The 25000-nt window shown below is 37.8% G+C and overlaps 1 protein-coding gene across 1 annotated transcript in view; it reads right to left on the minus strand.

Annotated features, from left to right (window-relative positions):
• fnip1 (folliculin interacting protein 1) overlaps positions 1-22946 on the minus strand; it is a gene marked incomplete at its 5' end in the record, with an annotated part of 35977 nt that extends 13031 nt beyond the window's left edge. Inside the window, 10 exon segments of the mRNA XM_079247231.1 lie at positions 260-331; positions 2572-2655; positions 3431-3522; positions 4087-4161; positions 4417-4517; positions 4652-4789; positions 7706-7835; positions 12363-12454; positions 12457-12481; positions 22855-22946. Coding sequence (XP_079103357.1) covers positions 260-331; positions 2572-2655; positions 3431-3522; positions 4087-4161; positions 4417-4517; positions 4652-4789; positions 7706-7835; positions 12363-12454; positions 12457-12481; positions 22855-22946 — 901 coding nt within the window.
• Between the last annotated feature and the right edge of the window lie 2054 nt (positions 22947-25000).

Genomic DNA, 25000 nt, shown 5'->3' on the forward strand with positions numbered 1-25000 from the left:
CAGTTAAGTCGAAGCAAGTCAGCCTCTTTGACGCAGGAAGTTCATGTGGGTCCACACACTCCAAGAAAAAAACTAAACACTTTCAGAAGTGTGTGGTGTTTTGAGGTAGAAAAAAAAATGTGAAGCAGCAATACACTCTGTGTTTTATTTCCCATTTTTACATGACAAGATAAAAACTTGAGTGGAATTCAAACCATGACTTAAAGCTGCACTGAGTGTAGGTCAATCCAGGCTTTGACTGCTAGTCTCATTAACGTACCTGACCTGGCGATGCCACTGTCCCGCTCGTCGTGCAGACCTCTGCCAGGCATGTCCATGGGGTGACTGTGGCCTGCAGGAAAGAAAGAGGGAAAAAATGTGGGAGAGAATAAATGGGGGGAATGAGTCAGAGGATGAGACATGAAGTTTTATTTAAAGGAGGAAAAAAAAAAATCATTAAGCCCAAAAGTAGATTTGATCAACAGAATATTCCACAAGTAATGCTTATGATGCTTTGATAAGTCAGAGGATTGCTTTCCTAGAATATTCCACGCATTCTCAGCATCCCATAATAGAGCAAAGACTACTGCCTATTGTCGTATGAAAGGCTGGAAGTTATTCTTAAGCTGTTGGTGCTCCCCCTCCCCATTTTGCAACTCCAGCACGAAGAAGTGTCACAACCAAAAACTAAGCAGAAATACACGATTCTAACAGATCGATGGCCACTTGGTCACTATCTACAGCCGCTACTATCGCTTTAGAGACATTTCAGACAATCTGCATGCAAGTACTCAAACATCCATTTTGGCAAAACTTTGACATGAACTACAAACACTTTTCTTCTCATGGCACATGTATAAACCACAAATACAACATGGGTGCTTTATGCTAGAGCAAACAGAGCAAAGTGGTGGTAGTAAGTGCGATGCAAGGAAAGGTTTGTTAGTTTATTGAAACAAGGGTCGAAGTTTACTTTGAAGGACACTTTGTGCAAATGAGCACTATGATCAGCGAACACACGTTTTATGCTGGTAGTTTTAATCTCTTTACAAGATTAAATTTTGATTCATCATGCAATAAGCACCAGAACGGTGTCTGGTCAGGCCTTAATTATTTCATCTACCTGCATGATTAACATGACTAAAGACAAGGTTAAAATCAAAAACAACCAGCAGCAGCAGCAAAACGACTGAAGAGTCCTTCTACAGGGAGCTGCGTGGCCTCTAGAAAGCCCTGAACTCAGAAACACAGACTCAATCAGAAATTACACAGACACCAAAGAGATGCACAGAAAAACACTTCACATTTCCTCAGTTTGTTCAGTACTGTAATCCTTAGTTAAACAGCTCCAATCTGAGCAGAGGGTTTACAAAAGAGAGCCTTTATGATTATACTACGAAACTCATGAAGTTCAACAGTCAATCAAATTAGGGTAAAATATAGCCACTTAGAAGCTGCTTCTTTTTTCTAGTTAACTCATACAAAGAAAACTGGTAAACGGACATTTTTCCGCATGCTATTAAATAAATCAATGAATACCACTTCTGGAACTTAAAAAGTAAAACTGAGTCAGTTTCTTTACAAAGCGATTCATTCACAAGATCTCAAGGTATATTATTTGGAGGAACTATGCAACAAGTGTTGCATTATGGTATAAATATTACTGCTTTAACCACGCAGGTTTTACACATTCAAGAGGCTGCATACAATCATCATGTACCTATAAAAAGCTGCGACAAGTTCCACAGAGAGAGTTTAGTTTCTCTGTTTGCTTTATTAATCCTGCCACGTTATGTCACATAAACCAGTTTGATAAAGTTGCCCAGTGTCCATAAACACACTGTCACCAGTGCAACTGCAAAAATGTGATTATAGTTAAATTTTCAAAAGTATCCAAGTTCTGGAACTTTTTGTCTAAGATGTTAACAAGGATGACAGAAGTTAAACTGTAACTAACCACAGTAAATAAAGTCTTAAAGCTCTATATAAGTACGTTAGCAGAGCATGTAAGTGAGCAACACAAAGAAAAGTAGAAAGAAAATGAATGAATATTACAACCAACACCAGTTAACCCCCATGCATTTTCATTTCTCTGCAATACACCTGGGTCAGATACTACTGGCTGATCCAAAAAGGTTTTTTTTTTTTTTTTGCATAAACTTTATTTGTTAAATTTTTTTATTGCACCTTAAAAAAACATGTCAAACCATAAACTTTCTCGATGCTTTTCAAGGTGACGATTAAGTGTTTTACAACTGATTTGGGATTAATAAAGTCTTTTTCATTTCATTTTCATCCATTTTGGGTTGTGATAATGAGTTGGCACGAGATTTTAAAACCAAATTTTCTGACTTTCCCCAAAGGAAATCTAAAGGAAACCACATAAAGACCTCTCCCCTCAGCAGCGGTTATATGACCCAGGTTATTTGCAGTCATGTCGTGACTATTACGACCACTTCCAGTGCAATATTCACCACACAGGCATGCACCCACTGAGAGCCACGTCCTGAACAGCCATTACTATTCCAACTACAGCCTCGACACACACATGCAACTGGCACGCAGCAATTGCGGCCAGTTTAAAGGGCCAACCTGAAAAGAAAGATGCGCTCTTGATGAGGCGCAGAGGGCCCTGTTCAGAGAAGGCCCGTCGAGGGCTGCAGAGCTGAGAAAATCCTGTGCAGCATAAACAAAAACATGGAGGAGAAAAAAAAAAAGAAAAGGAGAGGAAGAGGAGAAAAACATGACAAAAACATGAACCATGATTAGTGAACGAGGGAAGAGGAGAGCTGGCTGTGTCCTGCTCTCTGACTAACTCGTGTTAGTTACGGGAGAAATGATCATCATCATCTGTTGGACAGAGAGAGAAATCTCCAACACTCACAGAATACAACTGCTTGGTAATTCTTATCTTTATTAATAACAACACATAGCTTCCTTTCTGTGACAATGAAATGTTTTTCTAACTTTCTAAACCTCGCTTGAATGTGGTTTGTGTAAACCTGCTGCCTTCTCCTGAAACGCTGCAAACGGTTTCACCAGCAGCAACAAGTGCAGTCATGAGGTTCATGGAAGCAGCAAAAGCATCAAGTGAGTAAGAGAAGGGCTGAATCAGCTGATCTGCTCAGGAATCACATGCCTCCATCTGCCTCTTGCAGTCAGACAAGTTTTGTTTGTATTTAAACAAGAATGTTAAAAAAGATCTTAAGACCTGCAACAAGCTAAGCACATCAACTGTGTAATAAACTAAAACAGAACTGTAGAAATCCCAGTTGCAACTGGTCCTTTGCTACAGAAACCATCAGCAGCTACAGCTGACTATTTCAGAGGGAAGAATGTGGAGTTACGAGACATGAACTAAATATTTCATCCACTGTCAACAAATCATTTGGAAGTAAACTGTCGGGACAATCGTGGCGGTTTCAAGGTGTTAGCTAGTTGCTATGGTTACCTATGTTCCCTAGTAGACTGTTGGGCCCTGTGTTCTGATCTGGTCTTAAAGTGTTGCAGTCGTGTCCAATGAACTCCAGGCTGTCTTGCAATCTGTGGGGGATGAAGCAGAAAAACACAACGGTGAAAATCAGGAGACATGTTTGGATGATTTTACACGATTTCACCAAATAAAATTTTCTTTACAACTACTGCAGACTGCAGTTTCTAAACACTGCATGTAGGAGATTATGGAGGAGGCTCGAGTGCAGAGGGACACACAAAAAGACAGTTTTCATGGCTAAAAGGAACACACAAGATATCCGTCAACATTAAGACAAATGCAACAAGATAGATATGAGAGCATGTCTATATTTTTTGTTTTTTAACTTCTTCATGCACAGATGTGTTTACAATTGTATGAAAAAAATAAGGGGAAAAAATGAGAATGGAATGAAAATAAAAATTAAAAAACAAAAAATAGAACAAATAAATAACAGAAATCTAATGAAAATAAATAACTTCCATGAATTAAATGAAAAACCAACAGAAGAAAAAAGGTCAGAAGCATCTGCAGCAAATTTGCAACAATAGAGTTAGAGGGGTTGCCAGTGTGAGATGTACATGACTGTGCGTGTGTGTGTGTGTGTGTGTGTGTGTGTGTGTGTGTTTGCTTACGTGTTAAGGCTGCCGTACACACTGCCTCCTGTCCTGGCGGTGAAGACCTTACTCAGCATAAGCTGAGGTGGCGATCTGATATGATAATAGCACAAGGACAAAGTTTATCAGCATGTAAGTTTAGGTTATATTTGTCCCGTTTGTGTTTTCCTCTACCTGTTGTCTGTTTCTTTTCTTCATTTACTAGTTCATTTATCTTATTAAGTCAGGGACTTATTAACTAACAACAGACATCTTCCATTGTGTTGTAAGTATTCCAGCAAGGATGGCACATTTTATTTTCTAATTCTATAAAAAAAAAAAAACCAACTGTAAGGAGAAAAATGTTACCTGATTTGGTGGATTTTGAGTGTGGAGCCTTTGTAGCTCATGGCCACAGAGCCAAACATCATCTCCCCAAGCATTACGACATCAGATGAACATCTTGAGCCCTGTAAAGGAGAGCAAGCTTTAAAAACTGCACCCACCTAAGGAGCATGTTAGTGTATGTATATGCACGAATGCATATAAATGCAGAGGACTGAATCCTTGTTTTCCATGCAGGAATCTGGGAAAGAAACATCACCTGGTAGCGGAGGCCATGGTCCTTGGTTTCCCTGCTTTCAGACGTGCAAGAAGAGGAGCTGTCCAAGGAACTGCTGCTGCCTCCTGTAGGACGGAGCTGACAGAACTTCCCAAACATTTTCGCCTGACCCTCTGTGTTCTGCAGGTTCAAAATACAAAGTATTACTTGTGAAGTGTCAAAATTATTATAGTGTAATCTTCTGCTTTCTGCCATCTATTAGGGGGACAGAAGAACAATTTTCAGACTGTTCAATACTATTTTGAGCAAAGTTTTTATCATAAAGTGATGCCAAATGTGTGTGTGCATATATGTATTAAATGTGTTACAGTGGGCTCTGCAGGGGGAACATAGTTTTTTTTTTTTTGGTTTGGTATTTATCAGTATATAAATATGCTTAAAAAAAATACAAAAGCAAAATGAATGTGAAGACTTGTATGCAAATGAGTTTTAACCTCAAAAACATAGGTAAGGATCCCATCCCTAATCCTACTTATAATTCTAATTATTGTCATCATCATCATCATCATCATACTAATAGCCACAGTTCTTAAACTAAAAGCTCCTCAGGTCGAGTGTTTCTATGGAAAAATATAAATAAAGACAAACTGTGTGGGTCAAAAACCACGGAAACCTGATCCAGAGGCACTTGGGTAAACAGCTAACCAACGGCAACGTGAGCTCAATCAGCCTGAGTCATGTGCCTTCTTAACTTGGCAGCCTGTCTGAGAGGAATGCATTTGGGAGGGTGGGAAGGGGAGGGCAATGGGGGTGTATGAGAGCATGGGTGTGCTTTTTAGCTCAGTTATGATGGCTCACTTGAAACCACTGTTGCATCCAGTGTAAAAAGGAAGAATGAGAGGAGACAAACAAGAGTAGAGAAAAGAGAAAAAGAGAAATGTTGCTTCATCATGATGCACAGATAGCTAACTAACAGTTAACTGTGTGCATTTTTTAAACAAATTGTTCTGTTTCACACAAGCACACATGCAAATGAAGCCACTCTTATCATATCTATGCATGTATGCACATGCCTCTGTGTGTGTGTGTGTGTGTGTGTGTGTGTGTGTGTGTGTGTGTGCCTGTGTTTGCTGCAGTGCAGTGTGAGGTATGTACACAGAGTCCAGCAGCATGTGACTGCCAGTCATATGACTCTTGGAGAACTCGTGACTGAGCAGGGCTGCAATCACTCCCTGCTTCTCTCCTTCCCCTCCATCCAGTACCGAATACGTGCCTCTCCAATTCCTGCAGATTTCTCTCACTCTCCTTCAATGCATTATTTTATTCATTCTGCACTCGTACCTTACCTCTGCTTTTTTTTTTTTTCCTTCCTCACATTTCTCCTCCTAACCCATGCCCCATACTGCCTCGATCTCCTGACCGGTACCTTGTTTCTCTCTTCCTCATTCTCTGTCTACTTTCCATGTTCACACTGTTGATCAGTCTAAAATAAATTTCAATGAGCCAACGAAACCAGTTGTCATGTGATAAAACTCAAAGAATAGCTGGCTAAGCCTTAGCTTTGCTAAATGCACCAAAATGACTGAGAAAAGCACAACAAACTATGCACTGAACTGTCGATACCTGTTTCTATTTCTCTTTTTTTTTTAGAGCTTAATTCAAAATTAATGTTGCAATGCATCTTGGTTGAAGATGAGCACAAATTGATAATGGCAAGGTTATCGGTGTCCAGTTGGACAGACAGGGAACAGTAGGTACAGCAATAGAGAGAGAACACAGAGATAACCTGGTCAGCAGAAAGGGTCAGATCACAGATGGAGGTAAATAAAGTTACAGCATCATGATAGGAAATGTCAAGAGGTAGAGACAAATACAGGAAGAGGCTCAAAAGGCAGAAAAGATAGAAGAATTGCGAAAACAGAAAGATCAAGACCTGTTTAGAGTTGGAGACTTATTTTTAAACACTTTACTGAGCTATAAAGGCCAAAAACAAAGAATAGTAGTGAGGTTAAAAATGACAAAGTTGTAAACATGCAACATGAGAGGACTTTTTTTAAGGATGAAACTAAATGAATCAGATAAAAACTCAACAAATAAGAGAAAATAAAGTGAGAGAGTGACAAGCCTGTCATGTGAGGATGAAAGAATGCTGCTTACACAACGGCCGTCAGCTGATGCTCTTAATATTAGAGATAATCGAGGCGCAGCAAACCGGTCAGGGTCAGACACCAACACACAGCAGGGTTAGGAAAACACTTCGCTTGTTATTCACAATAAAAAAAAAAAAAATTTTTTAAAAAGCGGCCAGGGGGGTTGGCAGTTTCACCAGTCAGGTGCGCTATGGGTGAGGCCAGGAAGCTGGCAGTCTTAAGACGAACTAGCTTATTGTTGCACATTTCCTGATAATGATGGCTACAACGTAATAAAAGTGTGTCATGCTTTCATCAACTCAAACAAACAACCTGCTAGACAAACTGGTAATATCTGTCTTCAGGCTTGCCCTGGGAAAAAAAATTATCACAAGATTTGGAGTAAGTAATCTTTACATAACTGATTACTCAACTGGTTTTTGTGGCTAACCCAGTTTTGGTCAGAAAAAAAAAAAAAAGAAAAAAAAAGAAAAAACTCTCACAAACTGGGCTAGTGCACATCCTAAACGGAATACCTCCTTGCATTACGGCTTTGACTCCACAGATGCTGTGCACAGTGGAGCAGAAAGGATTCCAGTGGGTTAAGGTGCAGCTTCTGTCCCGTGAACTTCAAGAATAAGGCACATGACGAGTTACATGCCACACCTCTGTAATGAGTCAAAGTCTGTCCCTCTTATCTCAGATCATCAGCTCTGACTGCCCAGAAGCATAAAAGGGAACAGATTCAGTAGATTATTCAATTAAAACGGACCATTTTAAAAAGATTACACGAGCCTGACCCAAACTAAAAAGAAACGGCACCATGAAAAAAAATTGAGACGATAAACAAGTTTACTGAAACAGGAAAGACAAAAAAAAAAAAAAAGCACATGAAATTAACCAAAGATGAACCTGAAAAAGACAAGATCCACACACAAAAAAACAAACAAAACAACAAAAGACTCACAGTAATGGGGGTTTCCTCTGTGCCCCTTTTCTTGGCATTGGAATCGAAGAGGACATTTCTGCCACGCCTCTCACAGTCCTGGTACACTATCAACCTGATCTGACTGGGCTCCAGCTGGGGAAGTGGCCAGCTAAATGGGAGGAATGGTGGACAGAGGGAAGGGGCATCACAGAGGAAAATAAAGGAGATGGATAAAGTCATGTTGAAAGATAAAAATGGAGGGAAAAGGATGGAAATGAGGAGAGACAAAAAAATTACATTAGCACATATAAACTATCAAGCTGTGCTGGTCAAACCATTCAACTGAATGGAAAAGTGACTATTTGAGCCAATATGGTCGTAGTTTAGTGACAAAACACATCCCAAAACAGATTCTGCATTTTTCTAATCAACAAGTAGAGCACAAAAATTATTAGTCCATTTTACTGACATTTTCCAAATATAGAGAAAAAAAAACATCAATTTTACTACAAGAGCTTGTAAGATGCAACGTTATCCCTAATAGACAAAAAAAAAAAAAAAAAAGACAAAAAGTAATGTTTTTTTAAATCAGTAATTGAATTTATTGTATCTAATATTTTTAAAGTTTCACGTCATAGTTCCTGCAGACTATGTATCATCAGCTCTGACTGCCCAGAAGCATATGTCGATATGGGCAAAAAACTTACAACAAAACTTTATCAGAAGAGAAATGAAACCTCAGGCAAGTGCAGTTGCCTTTGCTGACCATCTAAATATACCATAACTTAGATGAGTTGAATTTGCACAGATCCCAAGCATGAGGAGAAATGTAAATATGATGTACTTGCAAGCTTGTAATAAACACTATTTAAGCTGTCACCCATCCTGCCAGGCATGGCAGAGCTCGTATAGTCCATGCCGCAGCTGCCTTTCATCGGTTTCATACCTCAAACAGCAGGGAATTATAAAGCACGTCATAAAACTTGCTGCCCACCTGCCTCACATCTACAATACATCCAAAAGGCAAACAGTTACACAACTAAACCAATTTTTAAATTCATTCTCAATATCTTGGGATATTGGTCATAAGGCTTGCAGCTCCCCCCTCAACAAGCCATTTTACTGGATCTCCTGAGTCATCATTAAAAAATGTTCCTGAGTCACTGAGATTTAGGAAAGTTACAACTGTGGAGTGACTAAATAGTCATGAGCTTCATTTAAGTCATAGGTGGGGAAAACAAAGCTGGAATAAAGACAGTAAATTTAGCAAATATCCTGTGATGCTCTTCATTTCTAAGCTATTCAGCTCATCTTATTAGAAGTAAACATCCCAGATTATGCAGTAATGTTCCATATTTACACCTTACAGTGGGTATAAGTGGCTTTGCAGTGAACTCAGAGCCCTCATTGTGAGTAGAAGCTATATAAATGACAGAAGACTGGACAATAAAATGATGGTGAAGAATTTCTATCTGATCTGGCAGATAGCTGGGTTGGGCTGATGACACAGTACTGGACCTAAATATAGCCTTTTACTGGGGAGCTGGGAGCATCTCCAAACAAAAGGGTTATTAGTAAATGGGTTAGTGGGGAGCGGTCGAAAAAGAACGGTTAAGTCTCACATTTAAAAGCAGCATTTCAGCTGCTGGTCAGTAAACATTGTCTGCGATCGGTGCAGCAAGAGTGTATGTGAGAAGTTTCATGTGTATCACTCCAATGCATTGGAGTTTCTGTTTTCTAGGGTTGGGAAATCGACAATCGGGATTTTTTTTTTTTTACTTAACAATTTTAAAATAGATTTTTTTTTTTTTTTTTTTTAAATAATGTATTTTTCAAATAAATAAAAAGAATCCATTTTTGTCATTTTTATTTATGTTTTTACTTGTCTTCTTGGGCATTATAGCAGCAGAATGATGGTCTGGGTACTGTGTTGTTTTTTCCTAACTGAAATAAAGAAAAATTACAAGCAAAAATAATTTTGTACTTTCCTTTTGTTTTTAGTCTACAAAATTCAGCAATTTCAAAGAATTGTGACAATCTGCACCCAAAAAATTGGAAACGAATTGAATGGGGACGAAAGCATATGGTCACAGCCCCCACTGTTTACCAGACACTGGAGTCAAAGTATGACCCACTTTTTTATTTAATTCAGTCATGCCGGGGAGAAAAGATTGAAGGAGTAATAAAATACAATATTTGCCTTAAAAGATATCAAACTATTGTTCTGAGTGTGTTAAAGGGCAGACTCATTGTACAATGTTCAGTTAGGTGCCTCAGTCTTTATCATTCCCTACCTTTCAGTCTTGCAACATTTAAAGATCCTGCTTACCAATACAGAGCAAAAGAAAAAAACACCATAATGCAAATAAATGTAGTTTATTTAACATAAAAAAAACTGCATTTACCTTGCTATTGCTAAACTGTGTCCCTTTCTTCTAGTATAGTCTTCAAAATATTTTTTTTCTTTCAATTAAAACAAAGTCTTTCATCTTTGCATTGTTTTAAAATCAGAAAATGGTGAAACCATCTAAAAATGCATTACCTGAGTCTTTAGTAGCCAGTACATAAACTTTAACACTACTAAGAGTATTTCCACAACAGATGCCTAAATCTGCAATAAAATTACTTGACAGAAATGGTTAACAACTACCTATACTTTGCTTTTGGCATAAAAAAAAAAAAAGAATGTAAATTCAATGGCTAAATAAGATTATATCTGTTTTGTTTAGATGCACTTTCAGAAATATACTGGACTCAAGTCCTCTGCAGCTTGAAACACATTTTCCATCTATTCAGGGCCTTTCAAATGGCTCTACCCACTTCCACTGATGTTGAATTAAAGTGAGGTTTGGTTTCAAACTGGGGGGTGGGCGGGAACATCAACACCGATATTATCTTGGGGTCGTGGCTCAAAAGGTTTAAGAACCACTGGTTTTAGTAACCAAGTAATCACATGAGCACGCAGTACGCTATACCAAACATGGACTTCCTGAGCCAGTGTCCCGCAGGTTTTTTGAATGTGTTCCCCACTCCAACACACTTGACTCAAACTAAATGCAACCAACTGCCTGTGAAGTTCTGCACAGTGACTCATTAAGTAGTCACTTAATTAAGTGTGTTGGATCAGGGAAACTTTGAACCTGCAAGCAAACTATAGTTTGATAGAGTGTTTTTATTGAATTGCTAGACTATTTGAATTTCCCTTTGGGGGATGAATAAAGTTCTATCCATCCATCCATCTATCTATAAACCGAAAACGTCCCAATTTTTGTCTTCTTGGCAAGGAGTACTAACGTAATGCCTGCTGGGTTTACATAATGGGCTCAAATTGCATTGTGTAGAGTGGGGTCAATACTCAGATCACAGACTTGAGTGCTAGATTACACAGGTTGTTGTTAAAGTCTGTCACATGCCTCTCTGCAGATGGACGACTGTTTCTGATGAGTGGTTCATTTATGATATTGGCATTTGTTTGAATGTATTGAGCTTTTGTTGAAACTGCAAAACCACCACCTTAATTATTCAACAACTTAGATATAAAAATGCTGGTAACCAAAAAATGTTAATGTCTAAACCAAGCTGTAATGACTCAAATTCAATACTGCTCACACATTTCTTTTAGGTAACAAGTTTGTCTTTATAAAAAAGATAAAAATATGTTACACCTATCAAGTAAGATACGAGCCAAATAACTGGCAAGAAGTTCAATCTTCCCTTTGTTTTAAAGAAAAGTGAGAAAATACAAAGTGTAACAGAGGAAAGGAATGGAAATAAACAAGGCAAGAAACCAAGAAAAAAATGGGTAACAAAATGATAAATGTTTCATGGAGAGGAAGAAAGGACAATCCAAAAACAAAAATGGGATTCACAAAAAGAAAAGGAATGAGAAGCAAAGAACAAAAGAGAAACAAAACAACAATTTAAAAAAAAGCTAATCATTTTTTATTTAAAAAAAAAAAAAAAAGCCATAGGTTGTATTCAAATGATGGCGGAAGGTCAAAGATAAAAAATGTTAACAAATAACAAAGGCAGAGAAGATCAGAGAGAAAGATGAGGCGGAAGCAGAGTGGAGAAGGAAGTATCTATCGGTGAGCGTGTGACAGTCACAGCACTGACAGGGGAAAGAGGAGAGTCATTCATAAAAGCAGCACATGACTTCATGACTGTTACATACTTGTACCGGTCACATCTTGAACGCCTATGCGATACTGAGACAAGTTTTCTCACACAAAACAGGTATTAAAAAAAAAAAGTATTCATTTCCTTGTACAACCTGTTAACTAAAGAATAAAAAAGCTCCTGAGTTATATCAAAAGTCCCAACAAGGATCACGATTAAATGAATGACAACCAAAAGTTATGAAGTTTAACTGGAACAATTTGTAAAGCAGACTGAACTTAACTCCAACCAAACATGTATATATTGAAAACAAAAGCTAGGCTTCCCCACAACCCAAGTAATCCACATGACTGCAGCTGATAAAAACCAATCTCGACGTTCATCACGCTGCGGTTGACTGAAAACTGATGCGTTTCGCCTTCAAACTGTTTGTGCCGACCAGATTAATTAAGCTGCTAGCACTCAAAGAAAGTTCACATGTAAGACCGCAGTTACTATTTTCACACCTCCTTTCACCAACATATTACAGTGCCCGTTAAAATGCATGTAAGCCTGGTTAAACATTACAGACTCCTACCTGAGCATCACTGCGAGTTTGCCAGTCTTTCCCCAGCCCTCTCTCTCTCTCTCTTTCTCTATTCCTCTTGTCTCCTTCCTCCACTGCCAGCTAAAGCAGGGTCTAAGAATAGCGGTGAACTAAATTCACACAACATGAGACTATCAGGTGATCCCAGCAACAGTGTGTGTGCTGGACAGTACAGAGGCGGCAAGAGCAGCAAGACTGGACTGCTGACAGCCAGAAAGCACTGTGATAAGAGAGTGACAGTGGGGATTTGTTTGTGTTCTGTTTCTTAATCCCACTCTTTTTGCTCTCTCTCTCTCTCTCTCACTTGTGTTCCCTCTTCCCCTTCTTTCTGTGTTGCTTTGTCCGATATATGCAAATGCACAATTCATCCTCTCAACAAAGAATTGTTGGAAGACACTGATAAACAGAAGAGCTACAAGACAGTAAATCCTTAAAGAAAGAAAAAACCTTTCCAAGCTGTTGACTCATTAAAGACAACATTTTCTTTTGAAGGTTATTGTCATTTACTTATATCTGAAGGTGGTCATTGTGTGGATTTTTTAAAAACCACTTTTGCCATCAGTCAGCTTGATTTTATAGTCAAAATTAAGCGAATTCAGGGCTCTAGATAGACACAAATGATGTGTCAAAATGTTGCTTAAAATGTCTTAGAAGGCTGATAAATATAACACTGTTTTATGGAGTTGGACTGTTAAACAATTCCTCCATCTGTTTTCTGCCCGAGGACTTATGGTCAGGTTTAAACTTGTAAATCCATAGTGCAGGGAGTTGAGCAAAAGCTTCCCCAGCCCAAAATGTCATTTACTCCCACAACGCTCAGTTTTACACAAGCAAATGTGGCAAAAAAAAAAAAAAAAGCTAAATGTTTGACCTTCATCACATACACAACTGGCCTCATTTACACACACACACACACACACACACACACACACACACACACACACACACACACACACACACACACACACACACACACACACACACACACACACACACACACACACACACACACACACACAAGCAAATAGCCATCTAACTGATCGGTCTTCATTTTTAAAATGGGTCTTCCCTGGATGCCAGATTTACAGGACTTGGGCTGTCTATTTACACTGCAGGGGAATGCTTAGACCGTTTTTTATCTTCTACAGATACCTCAAAACATCATCACATTGTCTGACGTTCAAGAGAAATTCTATTCTTGTTTTATGGGAATGTAAAGAGCAGAACCAGGAACACACTCATTAAGAAACGAGAAAGTTAGTACACTAGAAAAGCAAACAATTACGTTACCTATGAGACTAAAAGCAGGAAAGCACCAACACCTGCTCCTGGCCACAGCATCATTTAACAAAGTTGGATACTAAACAAGTACAAGGACAAATTTTAAAAGAACAGCGAAATGATCATTTATAACTTATTCTTTCTATATCAGGCTATGTTTCTCATTAATTTCTCCTAGATATGTTCCATCACAGTCAATGTTAGTGATGCTTGTTGCCAAAGCCCTCAGCATGCAAGTTGTAGTCAGCTGTAGTAAAAGTACAGGTCAAACTCATTGTGCAGATATAGAGCGATATGAGAGGAGAGGGGATAATGTTTGCATTTCTTTTTTCTTTTTTTAAAATAACAGTTAAGCTTATTATGACACATGCAACAAAACAAACCTGTATTTGTTTTTGTTCCTCTGAAAAACAACAAAAATAAAATTTAAAAAAAAAAAAAAAGACAACACCACCAGATCAATAAACTGTATCAATAACAGTACCAATACGGCTAAAATCTAAAGAACCAACCACAGTGATAACAAAGCTGTCTAGTTTCCTAGACTGCTACAAGTCTGACATCAGCCTATACTGACCTCAAAGAGCCCTAGCTCCCTCTCCGCTGCCACTGAAACATCAGGGCGTGTGTGTGTGTGTGTGTATGTGTGTGTGTGTATGTGAGTGTGTGTTTGTGTCAGAGACAGAGGGACAGTTACATAAACATCAGCCCAAGCTGTGTGACGTTCTTCCGGCTGTATGACAGAGGACTCTGTTTGGTCCAGCGACTCAACATTTCTGCTGCAGAGGATCAACAATGTCCCAAAACTGATTTGCATTGAAAATAATCCAACTAATCATAAATGACTAAGACTAAATCTGAAATCTTCTGCAAGCTTTCCACAAGTGCAGACTCCATTATGAATAATATCTTCACACCTGTCACACAACAATATTTTCTAAGTACCATTTAGATTTCCTGGTAACCATTTAGCCACATCCTTGGTGCCTGTGCTTTGACAAACACATGCATCACATTTAATATACATGCACAAGTGTATAAGGAGCATGTGGTCACGTACATCCTAAAATGTGTAGAATGACTAATATTTCACATGGTAAGCTCAGTAACAGTCAATTGGTGGATCTGTGAAATACCATGCTTGCTAGAAATTACCCTGGAGAAGTTGGTTAATAATCAGAAGATTAATCAGCAAAAATTTGATGATCAAGCAATTATTTAGTCATTTTTTGAGGGAAGGATGGTTCGACCTTTCAGGATGGACCATTATAAGCTTGTTTTGGTGTAAACAAACTGTTCTTTTAGACTAAACATGACCTTTGAAGAAATTATTTGTGAAAAATCTTATATGTTGGAAATTTCAGACATTTTTCTAAGAAAAGGTTTATTAAATAAAAAAGAAAGTGGCACATCTGGTCTGTCTGCCTGCATTAAACACTGCTGCATTCCAGCAATCATATGACACTAAAAAGGTTGAGATGCTCTAACTGAAGTTAACATTGTCACACCTACAGTAACAATTCACTTATTCTTATAGCCAGCAGCGGTGAGCTGATATAATATTTAATCAATCATTCATTCATTGCTATGTGGCAGCTGCCAATTCAATAATGATTCGCAAATGTTACACAGCATTCAAGATCCTGACAAGTATTTAACAATCGGATCAAAGCATCTACGATCATAACTTTATTGAACTGTGAGGTACCAAACATAGCACCTCCCAAATAGCCAGAGGTTTATGTTGTCTGGGATCAATCTGTTCGCTTTTGGAGTCACCGTTTTTCTAAATAATAGGGCAAAAACAATTATTGCAGGTATTGAAATAAGAACACCGAACACATAGTTTTTAATATTAAAAATTTATAAATACTATATAAAGAAGTTCAAATCTAAGAAATGTTTTGCAGTAGATTTGAAAAGTCCATTATTCAGTTTCAAGATGAACATTTTTATTTTATCTGTGTCCCTACAGCCTTTTCCCACTTTATAACCATATCACCACTCAACTTTACTCTTTACCCAATAAGTGAAAATACACTTTTGTTTATTCATGTGTCATAACTTTTGAATAAGCAACTCATGACAGAGGAGTGACAGGAGTGCTGACAGTAAGAAGTCTGTCTCACACAATATCACATGAAAAAGTCATCAAATTCAAAAGGCATGATGACGCTGTGTTGATATTAGGAGATATGGAATATATATATATATATATATATATATATATACACACACACGTATATTTTCATTTTTTATTTAGTTTTTGTAAGTGAATGCATTTATTTTTGCGTGAGATGGAGGATTGCCACAAGATGAGATCAAACTACGAAAGCCTTTATATTCTAACACATGGACTACATAAAAGAATGGCTTCACTTATCAGAACGCAACCATGCCAAAAAACCCTGAAAGCTGATGGTTACATTTCCTCTAAAGCAGGTTCATCATTTGTCCTTCTTGTAAAAAACTAAACAGTTATATTTAGCCTATTTATACCACAGTGTGTCATTTCTCTCTACATGCTTTCTGTACTGCTTTCTGTACTGTTCCACCCCCGTGCCATACATGCAGAGATGTGCACGCACTCGCTGGTGATTAGGGCAAACAGAAAACGCACATCAGACAATATGTCGCTTCTGAAAGTCAGACATAAATTTGCATTTTCTTTTTTAACTTTCCCAAGGAGGTGAAGATGTCAAAACTATTGTGGCCTGATGTGCCATGTGAGCATAGAACTGGCACCTTTCACTTTCCATAAATGTCCACTTTCCATAAGAGTCAGCTTAATAAAAAAATAAGTTGTGATTTTGAGCATTACTACACCTTAGATGGATATACAATTCTTAGTAAGTTTGATTGACCTAAAACATGTAAACTAAGATCTGAACTTTGAAAGTATTTAGAGTGACGGTGCTCTACTCAGTAAACTGTCTTATCAGGACATGTCAGAAGTTGGACTGCATCTGTACTTGATGACTTGGTGAGGAATTTTGAAAATGCGTCAGGACTTGACAGCTGAGTGAAGCCATCACATGATGTTTGAATGACTGTAGAACAAGAAAAACGGGAATTACGACCAAAGAGAGTGGATTTATGAAGTGGTGGATGCTGCGGGTTTGAAACCAGTATCAGGCACTGTGTAATAGAAATGAATCGCTCTCCATTACGATCTGCCAACTGCAACATCTTTCATTGCTATTTTAATTTAAAAACAACTAATCATTCAGCCTTTAGCCCAAATCCTCAAATGTTAAATGTTACAGATTTTAAAAGAAAAAAAAAAGCTAAAACTTTCTTTTTTTAGTTATCAAAAGGACACATTGTATGACTGAAATGATTAACTGCCTGGCCTTGAAAAGAGGCACTAACACTGTCAGCTAGAACAAGCCTGTAACTGTGTCAAACCAGAGCTTAAACGTCACCCCACGTCATCTCGACAGGAGACTGAAAGCAGGCTAATTAGGTCATGTGACAGAGTCGACTTTTAGGCTTGATTTTTAGACTACAAGAGAGGCCTCATCAGAAATGTTCTCTGTAAAGGAGCCACTCATAAAAGGAGAGAAATGAGAAGAAAAGGTCGAAATGAGGGAAAGTAAGTGGTAAATCCTGTGACAAACCCTCCCCAGATCTTGGAACTTCAAATCATTAAGGCAGAAGAATAAATCTTGTCAAGCCAAATAATTCCATTTAAGTTGGTCAGAACTGGAGAAAATAATTTTGCCTTATACTCTGCATTTCCATTATTCCTTAGGAAGACGTGGACACGAAATTTATCACTTTGACTTAATTTTTTCTTTTAATCACGGTATTATTTTACATTATTTTTAAAAGGAACTTCCCAAAAGTCTGTGGAAAAACATTCTTCCTTTATTATAACGTATCATCAAAATACTTTTTTTTAAAAAAAGAAAATAAGTTTATTGATACATCAGCAGCAACAACTGAATTGATAACCTCAAAACAAAAGAAGACGTAGACTTATCCTTTATAAAGGCCAGTACACTCAGCTTTACAAGCATGCAACCAGGAAGTCACAGTTACTTTATTTCTCTATTAATCACACCAATAAAATGCCACAACCAATTAATTGTAAAGATTCCTCAATAGGTCAATCCCCAGCAAAGATAATGCCCCAAACTCAAAAGAAGAACAAGTATTACAACATCTGTGATTACCAGAGGTGTATAAAGTAGATGAAGTCAAAGTAAAGTCAAAGTCCTGCCATGTTTTTAATCTACGTGTGCATTAAACAGGTGTTGTCACTAACAGGCTCATCTACCTCACAGCGGAGCTGAGCTCATTAAATTCAGCTGGTTAAGTGACTGGTTGGAACAGCTGCCAGACAGGACTTTTACTTTACGGTACCTGGATTATACACCACTTGCGCTGCTTTATTTTTGCTTCATGTTAGTTATAGAAGAGGCACATTAGAAGGGGTAAATATGGAGGAGGAAGAGTTCTTTCCTCCTAACAAATGCATTAAGTTTTCCATGTCACATTTCTTTAGCTGTAGAAAAAAAATGACCAAGATGTCACTGTGAAGCTTCTCAGCCTGTAAAACAGCAATGAGGGAAAAAGAAAAAAAAAAAAAAGTTGCTGTCAAAAGGATCAAATGTGTTTCACTACGGGCCTGTGATGGACTGGAAATGCATGCTGAGGCCCGACTCTCACCTGCAAGTCACTGGGAATAGGCTGCAGCACCCTGCAACCCTGCATTGGAATAAGTTGGAATAAAAAAATGGATAGATGCTTCATGACCTGCAGGATAACCACCAGCTTTGTACGCCTATACAAGACTTCAATTAAATGCTACATAACTGCAGACAACTAACAGCACAATGTGGCAACTACATTAATTAAATGTTATGCAAATGAAAAAGGTAACTATGTCTCAAACTTTTTTTTTTTTTTTTGGATAGTTTCGCTAAAAGACAATTAACTAACTATTTATTTTTCATAATGTAGTTTACTGAAAGAACCCTAACATGTTCAGGTGGCGGTCATGTACAGTTTTGCTCCTGTTTTCTCTGAGAGAAAGACTGAATTTATTTCTAATATTTATGTTTGTTTCTAGAGCAGAAGAGATTTTGTTGAAATAGTTACTTTGTTGAAATGTCATCTAAAGATAGAAATAAACAGGACTTAAAGACCTATAAAAGGGCCGTTCCAACTGATTTTACACATTTATAATCCTATCAAATGAATTAATCCATAACAAACAGGACAATCATGACATCCCTATTTGTGCTGAGCTTCAACGTAAAACTATATTTTTACCATGACCCTGCAGTTCTGAGAAGCCCGTGTGGCCACTCGAAATATTCCTGATAGGAATCTGATGACAGCTGCAGTCTTTACAAACCCTTGTAGGGCCTGCAGATTTCACACACAAAGAAGCGTGTAATATAGAGCAAAAAAAAAAAAAAGCCAATAATTTTTGTGATCCTCACAGTGTGTCAGTGTGCACAATTAACTGGAAAGAAAGAAACATTTTGAGTTATTTTCATAACTTTTATGTGAATATCACTCAACATTTAAAGCACTTTATGATCACAGTTGAAAGATAGTTCACAAGTGTACTTTGTGTACATAAGAATCACTATGTTAAACTCACATCTAGATATTATGTTATGACAGGCGGCATTAATGAAACGATTGATGAAATTAAGAGGTTAAAATAAGATGGGAAACTAAAGGCTGTAACATACTTGGAGTTACCATAATGAATGTAAATTCATTTAAGATACAGCTGGTCCGTAGGTTTAAATTTGTTTGCTATATACAGAAATGTCTTTTTTTTTTCTTCATCCTCTTTACAGCTTTCTACCTGCGACAAAGTGTGCGGCCAAGTGATCCTTCCACAAACATGACGGCCTGAGATTAATGAAAGCCCCACATGACACACCACCTCCTAAAAGCATGCAGTGGAGGAAGGATGTCATGCCATTCAGGAACCTGAGCCACCCTTTTCTAGAACTGTCAAGAAGGAAGCAATTACTATCAATAAATCTGATGTGATATAAGATTTTGAAAATCAGCGTGTAATATCATGCATTGCTATAGTTTGGGTGTCTCCATGTCAATTTCCAAAGCCGAAATCACATCATATTTTACATTCACCAGCGTTTGAGCATCATTCCAGAGAGCTGATTATTGTGTACTGAATAGAAAAAACAGGCAAAAACCTGGGTTTAACTTATATTCACATACCATTGAAAAGCTTTATATATATAATATATATGAATAAATAAAAGGCATAAAAACATTACTCATGGTTAAAAAAAAAGTAAATAATAAAGAAATCAGCAACAAGCAAAGTCTCCTAAATGAATGCACCCTCACCCACACTTTTGTAACTACGTCTGAGGTTTAGATTTTACAAATTCCTTCCTTTGCATATCCCAGTGCAAACGTATTTATGCATCACCGTATCCCCCAGGTCAAGAAAGAAGTTTCCTCTGCAGGCTGCCAGGACAGGCAATCTGAGTGTGGGTGAGGAGGACAAAGCTATTGCCTGACGGGCTTGAGGATGAGCCAGAAGCTCTCAGTGTAATGTACTGTATGCTGTCCCAGTCAGGTGCTGCAGCCAGATAAACAGGAGAGGCTTTTTAGGCTTTCCTCCATGGGGTTAGCCAGCCTGCTGCCCTCTGTGGTATTCTGAAAGCCACAGAGATGTGCTCCGACAATGTTTTAGTTGGGTTGTGCATCATCATCATCATCATCAGTGCAACAGGACTGCAAAAGTACAACCTTTTTTTCCCCCCCCTTTTTAAATTTGCAGCTTGCAAAGTTTCTATAAGAGCTTCTGCAACAGAATTTCTTAATCTTACATCCTGAAATGTTAGATTTTCTTTACTTGAAAATTCAAATTATTCAGGTAAAAAATTAAAAAAAATAGAGATCCACTTTTGTCATCTAAATCGGGTAATTCTTTAATCTTCCCTCTCCTCTGTCTACCCTCCAACTTTGGAGGGTAGACAGTTCCTGACACTTAACTTTTTTCCATGATGACTTAGGTCATATTAGTCCCATATTTCACAAATTAAATCATTTACCATATTCCTCTCATCGTGAATCTTTTATCACTAAGTGACGCACTCTCGTCAATTCATGTTACTACCCAAGTATACTCCCCAACCATGTCTCCTCACAGATTTCCCTTCAGAGTTGTTTCATGCTTGTTGAATGCGGAGCTTATGCCAGAGGTATGAAGAGCACAGCTGACCACTGAGTTAACAGAAACGCCTGCTGCCTGCCCATTTGCTCTAGGACTGATGCCAACCAATCCCTCCCTCCATTAGCCCAAACACACACACAGCATTTATGTCACCGGGTACAGGCCACCTTTAAGGCCACAGAACGTGCTCTGGCACCAGTATGGGCAACCAGCACCACAAGGTGGTGAGCTTTCAAGTCTACTTTTAAATGTGTCCACCGACAGTACAAGGGTGGGATCAACATTTTCCAAAGAAAAGGCTATTTACAACTTAAAAAAAAAAAAAAAAAAAAAAAAAAAAAAAAAGACAGAATGTGTGCAAGAACATACCAATGAGCACAGAGACTACAAATTAACTAAGGGAGTATAAAGTTTGTCTGAAGAATGCAACTACTTCCAAGTGATTATACAGTTTGGTACTATTTAAGGACATGTTAAGTGTTGGTGTTGCTGCATGGACTAATTTGAAATAAAAATATTCTGACCTCAAAACAGTGTTTAAATATTCCACTAAAACATTGCAAAGTGATTTCTTAAGTGTCTTCTTTTCTGTTTTATTTTACAGAAATCAGCTTTTAAAAAAATACTCACTAGCAAAATGTTCTTAAATAGTCATCCAAAAAATAAGGATGCTACTTGTTACATTTTGTTGACTTATAGTCCAAGAGATGTTGAATTCATTGCATTTGTCAATTTATAAAAAAATAAAAAAAAAGTCTGTAACAGTTTATGATAATGAATGACAGTATTGTGTATGTATATATCATTGTAAAATATATTTTTAATTCCCATATTTCTACCTGATTTCAACAGGTACCAGTATAAAACATCTTTATTATTTGCCTAAAGCAAAATAGTACAGTATTACTGAAATGATAGTTTTCATTTGCAAGTCTTATTAATGTTATGTGCTAATTTCCACAGAAGTCAAATAGACAAGAAAAATGTGCCTGTTGATGAAAATCCAAGATCACATGTGCTCTAAATTCCTGAGAATTTCTACCTTTGAACAGCTGCAAGAAGTCCAGCAATCTTGCATCGTTTTAAGCATCACTTTAAATTTTACTATGCAGTGATACCTTCACACCAGAGAGCTGAACACATCAGGATGATGATCACCATGTTCTGTCCGCCCACATCGTGATGGACAGGACATAAAGTAAAACAATTAACCTCAACATAAAATCACAACTGATCTTATAAATTTTATTTTAGTGCCGTACATGTGTGGTATGGATGATTCAACAGCAGATGCCGGTTTGGCATTGATCTACCTAGATTAAAGTGATTAACTCAAGCAATTCCACGTTTCTCCAATACAGAGAGCACACAGTGTCCTACTCTGCTGACTGACCGCCCAGACAATACAACACTGTTGGCACGACGAAGACAAACCACACTTGTACTTTGCTCCAAGTTAAGCTAAAGATAAGCTGGGGGAGAGTGACTGCTGTGTGGTGCTTGCCCTGTTTCCTGACAACCATGCTTATCTGTCGCTGCTTGTAGCACAAGACTCAGAAACATGGGGTGAAAACAAAGGAAAGCGCTGAACGCGGCTTCTGCAACTTCTGAGCGGTCAAGTCTTATATGGAAACACTGCAAAACTAGGCGTTTACGATTTGGTTGTCATGGACAGTAAAAAAATAAATAAATAAATAAATATCTACAATGTGTATGTGTAAAACACAAAAGAGCGCTAATGAGGTAAGTCCCATCTAGAGAGCGCATGCAGCAGCCTCAATACTGGCTAGCACTAGCATGCTAGCTGACCGCACTAACAAGCACGTCTCCCACGTATCCCTTCACAGATACCAAATAACCCCAAACTACAAAGTGCTGACTTATAAAGTAACCTCATGCTCACAACATACATCATTCCAAAAGTCTGTCATGATTCCAGACAACACAGCGACAGGGATAGATAACGTTGACATACACAGCGTTACACGCAAACATGCACGCACGCACACGCGAAACACCTACCTGAAAGCTGGATCCTCTTTGCTACATCTTGGGGGCGGCGATGAAAGCGCATTTTTCTTGTTAAAAAGTTTCTGCAAGAGAGTAGGAGGCATTTTGTACCAAAGTAAATTCGGTACAGGTTTATTTTCCTTTTCAAATCCAGGAGCAAATCTTGTTCCTTGTAACTGTCTCCATGGGTGTCAGAGTCATATGACAGGCATTAGTCACAGGAGCTGCTTGGTAACCCGCTGCATTTTTCTTATTGGTTGAGCCAACGCGGCTGCTACAACGAATTACGTGATTGGTTGATATTTTTGGCCGGGAACCACGTGGTAGGCGCGTTAGCTGTGTTGATGTTTTGTCCGGAATCGTGACAGCATGTTATGCTTTTACAGAAATAATACAGATGGGATTTCTGACTGACTAGCTGACCATTAGTCGATATTTGTTAAAGACCAGTATATGGAAAAAAAAAAAAGGAAAATAGAGTTAAGGAGGAAACCCCTTTAAAGTAATGAAAGACTGCAACAATAGTTATTTTATTACATTTCTATTTATTAATTATGTTGCCTGGTGTGTTTACGTAAGTTTACTTTGAAGACAAACACAAATGTAAAAAAGAATAGCATCTTAAACTTTAAAGCACATTTGAAAATTACATCTAACTTAGACTTACAATAAAACAATGAGAATTACATGGCAAAATGATAAATACATTTTTTTTTTCTTATTCTGCACTCAAAATAGGAAAGGGAAAAAACAAAGACGAGAAAAAGTAATTGTCACGCAATAAACAAAATACAGATCTGCCATCTAGTGGTCATCTTCACCAGACACTGGTGCATTTAAGGACCATTGGTTCAGTTGCTCGCCACTAGAAAAAGGCAACCCTTTCAACTGGACATTGTTGATTTAAACAACGACATTCTGATCTGATTTTTTCTGTTTAAGGTAACAATTACGTGAAGAAAAAAAATCAAAGATGTATATATATTTAAATTAATCCTTTTTTGTGACTTACACTTTTCCTGAGACTTCTATGATAGCACTAATACATTCATAAATAGTGTACTACATTTGAATTGAATCAGCTTAAAATGAAGATAAACATTTATATTAGTTACCTCAGAGCACCTTTTGATCAAATCATCTCACCTTTCTGTGGTAGGTGCAGTAATTCATTCCCCCATCTTCCAATAACACATCAACTGCCCATCTAGTCTGCTGTTATTGGCTTATGCTTAAGAAATAAACACCTGTGTGCAAACCTGATGTCACAAAACAGAGGGTTCCTGTGCACCGAGCATGAAAGGAAATAAAACAGGATTTTTCAGTTTGTTGCATCGCTCTTTCATCCACTGAAAGTAGGCATCCTTTTCACTGTCACTGCCAAAGTCGAAGAACTTTGCTTTCACTGGACTGGTTTTAACTGGCCTTTTCAGCTTCACCATCAGCGGTAATGTTTCTTCTTTACACCCAATGTCACCACTTTTGGGTGGACCTGCATCTTGATCTGGTGTCACCTGCTTAGGGAGGTTTGAGAACTCACTGGTCGAGGATTGGATGGGTTTTGCTTCGAGGGTCTCACCAATAATGGGGCTTTTAAACCAAACCTTCTTCTTATACAAAATTGGCTTTCTCACAGTGAGCTACAGAGAAAATATACATTTCATTAGAAGTATTTAACAGGGACAAATGCATCAAACATTGCTTCATGAAATTATACAAAGTCCGTGCCAAAACAGCATTCTGGTAAACTATTAAATAGGTATGCAATAAGATTCGAGTTTCCAATATAAACATGAACACATTTGATGTTTTTGAAAACATTTCAACAGATATTCAGAGTTTTCTTACTCTTGGTGGCGTCATCCTTTGGAGGTCTTGTATACAAGAAATAGCACACACAAAAAGAAACAACCAAAAAAAAAAACACTAGAATAAGTTATATAGAAAATGTTTGATGAAGATAAGCGTGTTATGAATTTGTATATCTCACCTGATTTGAATAAGTCTGTCTGTATTTCACCACTGGGCACTGTTTTTTGGTGGTAGCTTGATAAAGAAAATACACAGAGTTCTGGTCAGTACACTGAAACACCTCTACTAATTGTTTCAATGACCAGCTTAGTAGTTTATTTTAAGAGTAATTCAGCTCATGCACTCA

The sequence above is a fragment of the Telmatherina bonti genome, assembly GCF_933228915.1.
Source record: "Telmatherina bonti genome assembly, chromosome: 10".
In the NCBI taxonomy this organism is placed as follows: Eukaryota; Metazoa; Chordata; class Actinopteri; order Atheriniformes; family Telmatherinidae; genus Telmatherina; species Telmatherina bonti.